The 13588-nt window shown below is 43.4% G+C and overlaps 1 protein-coding gene across 2 annotated transcripts in view; it reads right to left on the bottom strand.

Moving 5' to 3' along the window:
* The window catches only part of PPP4R2 (protein phosphatase 4 regulatory subunit 2), a 53178-nt gene extending 43876 nt beyond the window's left edge, over positions 1-9302 (bottom strand). Inside the window, exons 1-2 of one of the 2 annotated variants that reach the window (XM_025456586.3) lie at positions 9038-9302; positions 7919-8000 (exon numbers count right to left, since the gene is read on the bottom strand). In XM_025456586.3, the coding sequence (XP_025312371.1) occupies positions 7919-8000; positions 9038-9071 (116 nt within the window). In that variant the 5' untranslated portion in view covers positions 9072-9302. Of the gene's footprint in view, positions 1-7918; positions 8001-8401; positions 8600-9037 lie in introns of those variants that run through there. The other variant, XM_025456584.3, reaches the window with a different exon arrangement.
* Between the last annotated feature and the right edge of the window lie 4286 nt (positions 9303-13588).

The raw sequence follows: 13588 nt of genomic DNA on the forward strand, positions 1-13588 counted from the left end.
GCCAAGGCAACTATATGGTGAGGAAACAAGCTCACAATTAACGTGCTCAAATTCACGCAGGGAAGTCGCCAAGCTAAATTCTGAATTCAAGCCATGCTCCTTCCAAGAATGATATTACCACATGCTAACTCTCATGAAATTATGGGACTAGCCAACTACTAGTAAAAATCTGGGCTCAACATGGAAAATATGAGCTCACTCGCACACCAAAGAGATTGAAAATTTAAAGTTAACTCTACTCAGAAAACAAAGTTGGCATGCCTAGCTTCCAATGCATCAATCAATAGATTTTGTGCAGTATACACAACACATCAGGTTTATAGCATGATGTGATGAAACAAATGAAAATGACTACAGTTTTCTTCATGTCTATACCTTAATCACTGCAGTTGTTGATATTTGAAACAAAAGGACATCCACGTAACTAATATTTACTGAAGATCTACTGTGCTTCCTCTATATACATGACAGGACTTTACATGGCACATGGAAAATTCATATTAAGTACATATTTTAGGGACGCCTGGGTGGCTCAGCGGTCAAGCATCTATCTTTGGATCCCGGAGTTCTGGGATCGAGTCCCGCATCGGGCTCCCTAAGAGGAGCCTGCTTCTCCCTCTGCCTATGTCTAAAAAAAAAAAATACATATTTGAGTATTTATAGATTTTAAAGTGACTTAGAGGGGATCCCTGGGTGGCTCAGTGGTTTAGCGCCTGCCTTTGGCCCAGGGCAGGATCCTGGACTCCCAGGATCGAGTCCCACGTCGGGCTCCTGGCATGGAGCCTGCTTCTCCCTCTGCCTGTGTCTCTGCCTCTCTCTCTATCATGAATAAATAAATAAAAATCTTAAAAAAAAAAAAAAGTGACTTAGAAAGATGTAAGTAATGCAACAAACCAGTGGTTTCAGATTTTGTTTCTCTCAAGGGGAAAAAATTAACATAGTGATTATATGTTTGTGGAGGAGTAAAATGAAGGATTAACTTCCATATTTTTCTCTTGAAAAAAAGTAAGCCAAACTAGAGTACTAAATGAATAATTATATATACAAGGATATGGCAAAAATTATGAAGGCAGTATAAGAGATTGACTTTTCTTTTTCTAAAAAAGATTTATATGCTTACTTGATTGAGCACGCACAGGTGCACAGGCATGAGTAGGAGGGGCAGAGGGAGAGAGAATCCCAAGCAGAGGCCCAACTCCAGGCTTGATCTCAGTACTGAGATCATACCCTGAGCTGAAACCAAGGATTGGCTGCTCACCCAGGCACTCTAGGAGACTGATATTTTAGAAACAATGTTTAGTAAATACTATGTTGACAAAACAAAATTCTCTCAAGCAACCCACAGAAGAAAGATCTAATAACCTCATTCACTTAAGGAGATTTTATTTACAATCATGAGGTCTCAGCTGTTGGTAACTACTTTTAAGTAACCTAACTTTTATTTTCTTACTTAAGTCAAAATTGCTCAACACAAAAAACTTGAAACTGCAGAGGGCCGGTAGGGGGGTGGGGAAGCAAACTCAACATAAGCACTCTCAACACAATAACTATTATTTATTGAGCACTGACTCTGTTTACCAAGTGATGAGCTAAGTTTTCCATGTATTAACCACTTATACTACAAGATACTACTATTATTTCCATTTTATAGATGAAGAAACAACAATTTTTATAAGTGTAATTGTGAGAGGGTGAGTGGTACTATAATTTTCTACCTCTCCAAAACCCCATATATTAGACATAACTAGACAGCAAAAGCAAAAACCAACAAACAAAAACATTTACAATAAAACTACCTGAAAAAAAAAAAAAAGCTAGCTGAGAAGGTAGCGAACCTCACCAATCGCAAAGAATAAAAGGATAAGAAAAAATGACAGTCGCATGACCTGTACCTTATTAGGTTCTAAACAAGAGAAAGCAGAGAGAAGTAATGGTGCACCTGAAGGGCTTAGGAATAGAACAACCACAAAACTACCAACAAGCATTCACTAGAAATCATGACAGGTCAATCTGAGAACAGCAGCTAAAACTGAATGGGTCTGCCCACCCCATTAGTGAATGAACCAAAGGGACCCCATCGTGGGAGCTGAAGGAGAGCTGCAATATTGCTCCAATGTGCTCCTGAACGTGACCCTCCAGAGATGACCCCAGTATGCAGAAAAGAGGACAATAAAGATAAAGGAAAGACAGGGTCCAAATAAGAGCCAGAGTGCAACAGAGAACCTGGAAATTTCAGAAAGCAAGCTCCATGTTCTTCAACACTTTGCAAAACAATCAGAGAGCTCTGTGAAGTTAGGAAAGCTAATCTGAACCATATTTCCTCCTGAAAGGTCAGAAAAAAAAAAAGGTCAGGAAAACTAGTATCATGTAAAAATGTCCAAGAGAAAAGTATCAAGGTCAAACCCAGCACAAAGTTAATTATAAGAAAAAAAGAGTAAGAAGCAGAGCAAACATCCCTACAGACAATGAAAGAAGCTAGAAAGATCTGTCCAAAAACAAATCAAAACTGTATACTATTCCAAAATGAGCTAAAGACACGGAGAAAAATGATACAAGTCAGAATTAGAGAAACTTAGAAAACAAATATAGCAAATGATTAGAAATTTAATAAATTAGGAGACAGACTAAACTAGAAAGTACATGAAAACAAGTGAACATAACAGATATCACAGAGTTCAAAGAAATTTTTAAAAATCAAAACAGAATTAAAAATTTCACCTTGAAAGGCACTATCAAGAGAATAAAAAGAAAAGCAGTTGTTGAAAGTATATGCAAATCATATGTCACATAAAGGCCTTGTGTTTGTAACACACAAAGAACTCTCAAAAACCAGTAAGAAAACAACTCAAATTTCAAATGGGGAAACACTTGAAGAACCATTTTACCAAAGATGATACACAAATAGCAAATAAACACATGAAAAGATGCTCAATATGATTAGTCATTAGGGAAATACAAATTAAAACCACTTTGCAACATGTGCCTATCAGAAAGACTAAAACAAAAAAAGAAGGACCATACTAATCACTGGAAAGGATGTGGAGAACCTTAACTCCATAATACTGGTGGGAATGCAAACTGGTACAATCACTCTGGAAAGTCTGGCAGTTTCTCAAGAACTTAAACACAACACCTACCATATGATCCAGCACTCCCAGGTTTTTACTCAAGAAAAAAAGAATGCCTATGTCTATACAAAGACTTGTACACAAATGTTCATAGCAGTTTTGATAACAGAAAAAAACAAAAATAATCCAAGTTCCCATCAACAAGTGAATCTATTAAAAAACTGTAGGATATATATAAATCCATTATATATATATATATATATCCATTATATGGATATATATTATATCCATATAATACTAGTCAGAAATAAAAAGGAATGATTTCCTGATACCTGAACATAGACCTCAATTATGCTGAGTAAAAGAATCCAAAGACTACAAACTGTATAATTTCATTTATATAAAACTCTAGAACAAGTAAACTAAACTGAAGTGACGAAAAGTGGATGATTAGCTGCCTGAGTGGAGAGGACCACACCCAGAGAAGGAAAATTACAAAGGTGCATGAGCAAAGTTCTGGGAATAATGAATGGATATATATGTTCACAATCTTGAGTGTGGTCAAAATTCGAATGTAGATGTCAGAATTCAGTAAACGATGTTTTTAATAAATGAAGTTTACTACATGTCAATTATACCTCAACAAAGCTGTTTAAAAAAAAAAAAAAAAACAGGAATAGGGCAGCCCCAGTGGCTTAGCAGTTTAGCGCCATCTTCAGCCCAGGGCATGATCCTGGAGACCCAGGATCGAGTCCCACATCAGGCTCCCTGCATGGAGCCTGCTTCTCCCTCTCCCTGTGCCCCCCCCCCCACCCCCCAAGTCTCTAATAAAATAAAATCTTAAAAAAAAATTTAAAAAACAGAAATAAGGAAAAAGAATTCAAAGACAAATATTATATGGTCTCATTCCTTTGGGGACTATAATAAATAGTGAAAGGGAATAAAGGGGAAAGGAAAGAAAATGAGTGGGAAATATCAGTGAGGGTGACACAACATGAGAGACTCCTAAGTCTGGGAAACAAACAAGGGGTAGTGGAAAGGGAGGTAGGCGGGGGGGATAGGGTGACTGGATGACAGGCACTGAGGGGGCACAGGATGAGCACTGGGTGTTATGCTATATGTTGGCAAATCGAACTCCAATAAACAAATATACAAAAAAAACCTTTATTTACAAAACAAAAAAAAGGCAAAAGAATTCAGGACAAAATAAATACTGAAGACATGCAAAGATGAAGTGGTGAGTAGCTGATATAGAGCCACCGTAAAAGTAAACTTAAATGATGGTTAAGAGATTATGTAACAGCTATATAGTCAGGTAGTGCAGATACAACTACTTTTCTAACAAATTGGCTTAAATGGGGGCTAACAAATTGGGGCTAACAAATTATAAACAATTTTTTATGTTCTTAGTAATTATTACCCTGGTGATGTTGGTATTATTACTAGACTTTTCCACTGTGTCCCTGAGAACCAGAACTGCTGGGGTGGAAGAAGTAAAACACCGTAGTCCTGATTCTGAATCGGAAGCATCAGTATGAATCACAAAGTATTTTATTAGTTCTGTCCACTGAAAAGGCTGGAAACAATGACCAACTCAGTAATAATAAGCATCTCTAGTCCATAAACACCATTTCCTACTAAAGGCATAGCTTCTTGAGAAGGGCTGATTCTGGGTCTGGGCTAGAAGGAGCTTAGGCCATATTCTAATACCAGAGACTACTGATACTATCAAAGACTACTAATACCAAGGATCAAGTCAAAAGGACTCTGGAATCAAATGAAAGAGGCTCCCACAGGTCAAACATGAGACAATATGATTACCAAAAAAGAGTAACTGCAACTAAGACTCATTGAATTGGTTTAAATCCACAACTGAACACCATCAAATGTTAAAATTCATGATTGAAACCCCCACATGGGGCGCCTGGGTGGTTAAGCATCAATCAGCCTTTGGGGTTCTGGGATCAAGTCCCCATCAGGTTCCTGCTCCTCGGAGGGTCGCTTCTCCTTCTGCCTGCCCCCCACCCAACCCCCCTCCAGGTCTCATGAATAAATAAAATCCTAAAAAAAAAAAAAAGAAACCCACCACATATGTTTCTGTTTATACAACACATAATATATACTTGGCATTAAGTTACAAACTGTTACTTTCAGTAAAGTGTTTAAGGCAATGTCCCATTTTCAGGACAAAGTAACCTTTTCAACATAAAAATAATTTTTTGAAGTAGCCAAACACAACAAATTTGGGAATTGGTTTAGATAGATAATCTCTGTCTTCATTACAGTTTAGTATGCCATATCTTGGCATCTTTCCCCACTTCCTATATTAGATGTTGACAGGTAATTTTTAATAGACCAGAAAAGAAAAGTGTTCCAGTACTCTTTAAATTCTCCTACAACCTCCTGCTAGTAAAAACCTACACTGTAATTCTACAAAAGTGTCAAATTGAGGGGTTTTTTTAATGAAAAATAAATAGCCTAAGCAATCCCTGATCTTTATCCATAAATAAAGTCCACATATTTCTTCTGTTAATGATTACTTGCTGTAATGTATCAATGAAAATAAAAACTGGAATTATCTCAAGCAACCCATCCCTCCTAAAACACCAGAGAGATATGATCTGCTGTTCTTTACATTTTGTTAAAATCTTTGTCTAGAAGTTAGACAAAGCTCAGTTTAACCATAAATGGATGACAGCAATTTTTCAGATTTCAGAATCAGAGGGCATGCTAGGGGTTCCCGGGTGGCTCAGTCAGTTAAGAGTCTGCCTTCACTTAAGTCATGATCACAGGGTTCTGGGATGGAGTTCCGCCCACTGGGCTCTCTGCTCTGAGGGAAGTCTGCTGCTCCCCCTGCTTGTGCTGTCAAATAAATAAATTAAAAAAAAAAAAAAAAAAAAAAAGCACGTTCATGTTGATTAAAAACAAAGATTAAAATTAAATGTGTGAACACCAGCTGCTTTATGACAAATTTAAAAATACTTTCCAAATATGAAGAATCTAATATCACCATTTTAATACAAAATGCTATTAGTAAATGTAAAAAAATGGGAGGAGTTTAAAGGGGGTGGCGGAACTTAAGACCCCTATCAAGGGATCCCTGGGTGGCGCAGCGGTTTGGCGCCTGCCTTTGGCCCAGGGCGCAATCCTGGAGACCTGGGATCGAATCCCACATCGGGCTCCCGGTGCATGGAGCCTGCTTCTCTCTCGGCCTGTGTCTCTGCCTCTCTCTCTCTCTCTCTCTCTCTCTGTGACTATCATAAATAAATAAAAATTGAAAAAAAATACTTAAAAAAAAAAAAAAAAAGACCCCTATCAAGACAAAATAATTACCCCCAAAAACCAGGTTAAACTTTCCTAGCCACATGGTGATCCAGTCTGACAGGGTAAGAAGTTTTCTTTCAGAAGTTTTCAACTATTTACAGTCAACATAGGTTTATCAAAAGACAGTTTATATACAAACCTGATAAGGAGAAGAGGTTTTAAGTATCTATCTCCAAATAGTTTGATATAATCTTTTGTATCAAAACTCTGAAAGTAAAAAGCTTCTCCTCTTGGTATCTTGGTATTGTAGGGGGTTAAGTTTGGACCAGCTAACAACCGGAAAGAAATAATGGCAATCTAAAAATTTATGATTTAGGGATTATTTCTGAAAGCTGGCAACTAGTCATTTTACGCTTATCTACATAAATACCAGTTAATTATGTTGCATCAATTTTTAAAATCAAGATGTTCTAAGAGACTGTAATTCAGAGGCAATAGGACTTCTTCCCTAAAGAGTTCCTCTTTTTAAGTGGAATAAATAAAAATATAAGATTGAACGCATCAAGACACATTCTTAAGTGGACTGGTAATTTTAATAAAGCAGCTTATCTACATGACTACTAAATCAGAGGGTCTTTTTCCTTTCTATAATTGGGCTAGTTATTAAAAGGCTACATATACTACAACCACAAGCAAATCTTGTCAGAAATGAACATCTACTAATAAAGCCAAAGAAAGTATACATCACTTGCTGAAGCTTACACTCACTGAAGAACTCAAAAAGAATATTAAAAATAGACAAGACCCAGGGGAGCCAAAAGAAAGCTCATTTAGTAACACTGCACCCAGAGAAACCTTTATCCTTTCTTGCTCCCACCCCCCTACAAAGAGTACAAGGAAGTCACCAAATATGCACTGCTTTCTACAAATTGACTTAGTGATGGCAAAAACAACTCCTGCCACACAAACTACACACACAATGAACTGGAATGGTCCTTATGAAAACAATCCTAACTTCATAGTGTAAGTTTCAGATTCACAACATTTGGAAACAAGCCTAATAAAATGCTGAGCATATGTAACAAGTTAGCTATCCTAGAAAGTTTACAGGACAGTCAAAACTGTAGCATCTGGAATTTGTCAGATAATCACCCTAAATCCTCAAGAGAATAAATAGAAGTGACACTTCAAACACCCACATACATAAATATGACAACAAAAGGTTGGATACAGGACAATATGAGAAAATACCACCAACAAAAAAAAAATTTTTGAGACAGAAATCAAAGCCACAAAATTCTGGAAATAAGCTTGTTAGGGCCAAAAAGGGTCCTAACAGGATAGGCATTCTTTTCTCTAGCTCTTCAAGACAAATTCTAAATCTACAAAAGCAGAGATGCAAAGAAAATGTTAACAAATTTTTAAAACCCAATCTATGTACAGCTGTACATAGATTATTCACCTCTTCTGAAATTCAGCTCTTCCGCCGATATTTCTTCTGAAATATCCTTCCCCCCCCCCCCCCCCCCAACCAATTCTGAATGATAACCTAGGAGCGTAACAACCAAGGCATGTTTTCAACTCACATTGTCTCTCCAGTCTTGGCTACATGACAAAGAAACTGATCCAGGACAGGACAAACTTCCTTTTTTCCCCTCTTCTCAAAATCTAAATAAGAAAGAAAAATTGTCAGTCGGTATGTTCAAAGTCCATCAACCACTTCCAATACACTATACAAACAAACTTTTCTCCAAGTCCTTCCTGAAATATTAAGCAGCTATTTAAAAAAAAAAAAAAAAAAAAAAGAGAGTCCAGCCTCTCTCAACCAAAATATTCACTTCTGATTCTCCCAAGTTCTACTCCCAACAATGGTCTCTCTCCACACTGTGAACAAGAATCCTCCTAAAGGGGGCACTCAGCTGCTCCATAAATCATCCTTGAGGCGCTGTTTCTCAAAGTGCGGTCCAGGGGAACACCAACAGAAGCCTCTGGGCCGCTGATTAAAATACAGATCTGAGGCCCCACGGAAAAAGCCCCGCAAACTGCTCATCGTCTTGGCCTGCAGCTACCTCGTGCAGCCGTTTTCCACAGGACTTCGCGTGTCGACATGCCTTGTGGTGAAAACGCTGGAAAAACCACACGCGACTCTAAGTTTGGGAACCACGGCGTTCCCAAGCCTGTTGCGTGGAAGGCGGGCGACCGAGAGCCGCCAAGGCGACCCCCTCGGAATTAGGGCGCGTGCAGGAAGGACTTCAGAAGCGCTGAAAAAAGACTTCCTGAGACACTTTAAAGTTGCTCGGCCGCCCTCTCCCTCGCACCCCACCCCCCTCACCCCAAACCTTCCACTTTTCCTCCCAACCCGACGCCCGGCGTGCGGGGGCCTGACGGAACACGGAGCCTGCCGGTAAGGGGGCTGCGGGCACACGGCGTCTCCCCGGAAGGGTGGGCGGGACGCTGGGGCCCCTGCCGGAGCCTCCCCGGCTCCCCTCCCCCAGCCCAGACGCCGGCGGCCGACACAAAGCCCAGAGCGGGGCGGGAGGGAGCTGCCCACAGGGCTCCCCGCCCCTGGGGAGGTGGGAGGGGGATGGGAACCGCGGAGGCGCCCCCCCCCCCCGGCCGGGGCCTCGGGGCCCCCCGGCCCTGGAAGAGAGGACCGGGGGGCCGCGGAGGGTGCGGAGCAAGGGAGAGGGGGCAGCTACCCCCACCTTTCAGCGCCTCCTGCAGCCTCTCGACGTCCATGGCTTCCCGGAGTCCCTCGCAGCCTCCGCCTCCCTCCGCGGGTCTCCCGGGGACCGGAACGCCTCCCCCCACCCCCCCGACGCCCTCCCCCTCCCTCGCACACACTCCGGCACGCAGGCGACCGGGGGGGGCACCGAAGGGAGCCGGGGGAAGCGAGCGAGAGAGCGAGACCGAGCGAGCGAGCACCTCCCCGAGCCGCTACCACCAGCCCTCCAACATGGCGCCCGGCACGTCACGGCGCGCACGCTCCCCGCCGCCGTCCTCGCGCCCGCCGCGCGCCCCGGCCCGGAGCCCGAGAGCGCGTGCGCGGCCGAGGCAGCCCCGGAGCGCCCGCGGGCCCGCGCCGCCCCGCCCGCCCCCTGGGGGCGACCCCCGGCGAGCCCGGGCTGAGCTCGCGGCCCCGCGGGCGGGCGGGCGCGGGCCGGCTCCCTGAACGCGAGTCCCTGCCGGTTGCTATGGCGGCGTGATGCTGAGCAATTTGCGGAGCCTCTCTGAGCCTTACCTACTCTCCCTGTCCGTGCAATGAGTGTCGACCTCCGCGTGCAGGTGCTCGGAGATTTAGGTGACTGGGTGCACACAGCCGTCAGAAGGTGCGTTCAAACAGGACCCCCCTCCGGGGGGCAGCCCGGGGGGCGCAGCGGTTGAGCGCCTGCCTTTGGCCCAGGGCGCGATCCTGGAGTCCCGGGATCGAGTCCCGCGTCGGACTCCCTGCGTGGAGCCTGCTTCTCCCTCCTCCTGTGTCTCTGCCTCTCTCTCTGTCTATCATAAATAAATAAACAAATCTTAAAAGAAAAAAAAAAAAAGACCTTCAGGGGGCAGCTCGGGTGGCTCATAGGTTTAGCGCCTGCCTTTGGCCCCGGGGCGTGATGCTGGAGACCTGGGATCAAGACCCGCATCTGGCTCCCTGCAAGGAGCCTGCTTCTCCCTCTGCCTGTGTCTCTGCACCCCCCTCCATGTCTATCATGAATGAATAGATTTAAAAAAAAAAAAAAACCCTTCAGTGTTATTAATAATCGTACCAAGAATACCTCCCTGCCGGAACCCAACGCGCGGCACTGACCCACCTTGAAGAAAGGCAATGCATACAACAAAGAGATTAAGCATTTAGGGACTGGGACCACCTGGATTCAAAGCCCACTTCTACTGCTTCCCGTGGGACCCTGCCCCCCCCCCCCCCCGGTTATTTAAACTCTCAGAGCCTCAGTTTCTTCACCTACAAAAGGAGGGATTGTGAAACACCCCCGAGGCTTGAGTGAAACGGTGAACATGAAGCCCTGAGCACGGTGCCTGGAACTCGCAAGCCCTTGGTTAACGTGGCTGCTGTTTTTATTGTCTTCGTGATTTGGGTTGCATTACATAAGCACCCAGGAAGTTAGGGAGGGCGGGACCTCAGAAGTCCTCTCCAACCCTGACATTTCTCAAATGGGAAAGCTGAGATGTAGAAAGCTAGCCTGGCCAGAGGGCAACCAGAACCCAGAACATCTGGCTCCCGGCCAGCGTGGTCATTGTTACTACCTTCACTGATCTCTGAGCTTTTCAGGGAAAAGATGCTGAATTGTGTTCCACCTTGTCTTCTGAAAGCCTAGCACAAAGCCACCAAAGGAAGGGGAAGAGGGAAGAAGGGAGGGTGGAAAGAAGGCTATTTTTGACTTGTCTTAGAAGGTACAGATTTGGACACAGCCCTTAGAACTGCTGACCCTCTTAAAGATAATGGCTCTGACCCTGACCCTGGGTGGCAGATGTAGGCAAAAGCTCCCCAAACCCAAAATACTTCTCATTTTGCCATCAGAGAACCAGTCCCTTGTGTCTTTAGACCCTTTCATTGTTCAGAGCATCTACCTAAATAGCCTTGCAGGGGAATGTATGAGGGTGGCATCATCAAATATACACAGTTACCACGCGCTAGATTTAGTTTTTATCGGGTCCCTTCTAGTCTGAAGGGGCCTATTCTCTTTTTTTTTGGCCTGTTCTCTAGATAGCAAAGCCTAGCCTCCCCTTCTCTCTACCACCCTGTCCTCTGTTCAGGCAGGTCTCTCTTTTATAAGACCTGTGTGAGACAATATAGTTACTACTAGCCAGGTGTGGGTATTTACATTTTAATTAATTAATTTTTTTTTTAATCTAAAATTCAGTTCTTGAGTTTCTCAATAAAATTCATTTCTCAGTCACACTACCCACATTTCAAGAGCTTAGTAGACACATGTGGCTAGTGGTTTCTGTATTATGCAGCACAGATCAAGAAGATCCCATTATCAGGGCGCCTGGGTGGCTCAGTTGGTTAAGCAGCTGACTCTTGATTTGGGCTCAGGTCACGATCTCATGATGGTGAGATGGAGCTCTGGGTCCTAGGGCTCGGCGCTCAGCAGGGAGTCTGCTTGAGATTCTTTCCCTTTCCCTCTGCCCCTCCCCCTGTACACACACATACTCTCAAATCTTTTTTAAAAACTAAAGAAAATCCCATTATCACAAAAAGTTGTCTTGGTTAGAGAACATACCATGCTAATTTCTTTCATTTTGCTTTGCCCCTTTTCATCAGTGGTTCCCCTCACTTGGAGATGTCTTGACTTCCAAATGTGGGAGAAAGTCTGTGATAGGAGGTAAAGTACACAAAACAGTGACAGGCTAAGGGAATAAGGGAAAGTATCCCAGGAGGAACTAGTGTTTAAGCTGAGACCTGAATTATGAGTGGAAGGTAGCCAATTGAAGTGGAGAGAAGTTTGAAAACAGAAAAGCCACAGATACACAAGCTTTGAAACCAGAATGAACTAGATGGCTTCTAAAGAGTCATAAATTCAATCCCGGGACACCTGGGTGGCTCAGTGGTTAAGCATCTGCTTTCAGCTCAGGTCATGATCCCAGGGTCCTGAGATCGAGTCTTGCATCAGGCTCCCTTCCCTGCAGGAAGCCTACCTCTCTCCCTCTGCCTAGGTCTCTGCCTCTCTCTTTATGTCTCTCATGAATAAATAAATAAGATCTTTTAAAAAAGAAAAAAGAAAGAAATCTTTCTTGCCCTCAAGGAGATAGCAAACTGCCCAGAGAGATAAGGTGTGAGCCCAGACTTTGGGGCAAAGTAAAAGGCAAGTATGCAAATCAGGTGGTGTAAGGGCTGTGAAATTTCCTCCAGGCAGGGATAGAAGATGCCTTTTAAAAGGGCCTCACCTAAAGGTTGTGAAAGATTCCCACCAATAGGGAAGAAGCTTCCAGGCAGAGAGAGTGGTATTAACCAAGCAAACAGTCCTTGATGCCCGCCTAGGTACTGGGGAAATGATGGACTTTAAGCAAACATGAACATGCAGGAGGACTGGCCCATTGCTTTGAGTGTATGCAGGAGAGAAAAAGCTGAACTTGAGAAGATAGATTCACGGTAGGAAGTGGAAGAAGGAGACAGCAAAATGGGAGGAAGAAAACGTCTATGTCAGAGAAAATGTGCAAGGATGTTCTTATAACCCCACAGAGAATTACTGGAGTTTGGCCATCCCTCTGAGATGAGTCTGTGGAAAGGGATGAGTACAGAGGGTTCTGGAAAAGTCTGGAAAAGCCATACCGCATCTGCAAGGGTTGGAGAACAGGGAATAGGGCAGGTTAAAATACCAGTATAAAAAGCCATGGAGGTGCTTTGATTTTCATGACCTTTTATTCATGCCTTTTAGTCCTCATTTGTACCCCACGGCAGATATTAAGATGAAGCTGAGGTAGGAATACGGACAAATGAAGGTGAATACATTTTTCTAAATACGTGGGTAGCTTCACATATCACCAGGGTTAACTTTTTTCTAGACACTTTCAAGAGCTAACAGGTTTTTATTTTGTCTTATTGAAAATAAGGGTAGCAAAAGGTCTGCTTGGAAAGACCCTGGGTTAAAAAAAAAAAAAAAAAAGGAAAGACCCTGGGTTGTTTTCTCTGGTACCATGAGGGATGTGATTGTTGATGGCAGCCGTGTTGGGCTGAAGAGTCCCGACAGGAGAGGAGGCTGGCAAAGCGTAGTAAGGGCTGCCTGGGTGGATGACTTAATTAAGGTGGACTGTGATGACAGGAGTTTGCTTCTAATTGTGTGAAAGAAAAGGGGAATTTATTAAGAGAGAAGGGTATTTTATGGGATCCAAGACTCCCCACCACACCCATGAGACGTGCTCTTCTTCAGCTCTGCACATCTTTTTCTCTCCTTATCTCTCTGAATCAGTGTTTACTGCTCTCAAAAAGATGCTCTTATTTCCAAGGACTCGCTAAGATGACTGACCAGTATCTCCCAGTCACAATCCGACTTGGGCCAAGTACCCACTCAGCTGTGGCCTGGAATGTAGGTTCTCCTGGTGTAAACCTGAATGCTTTGACCATGAATGTAGGGCAGCAGGGCCAGGCAATGGAGAATTCCCAGAAAAGTAGGGGATGTGGTGACCAGAGACCCCCAAAGATGACTACAAGAAGGGGTCTGATTGGCCCTTACCAAACTCACACAGGAGGCAGGATGGTGCCCCGTGGAGCCCAAGCCAATGAGTAATCTGAGAGAAAGTTCATC

Source organism: Canis lupus, chromosome 20 (genome assembly GCF_003254725.2).
Source record: "Canis lupus dingo isolate Sandy chromosome 20, ASM325472v2, whole genome shotgun sequence".
Lineage (NCBI taxonomy): Eukaryota > Metazoa > Chordata > Mammalia > Carnivora > Canidae > Canis > Canis lupus.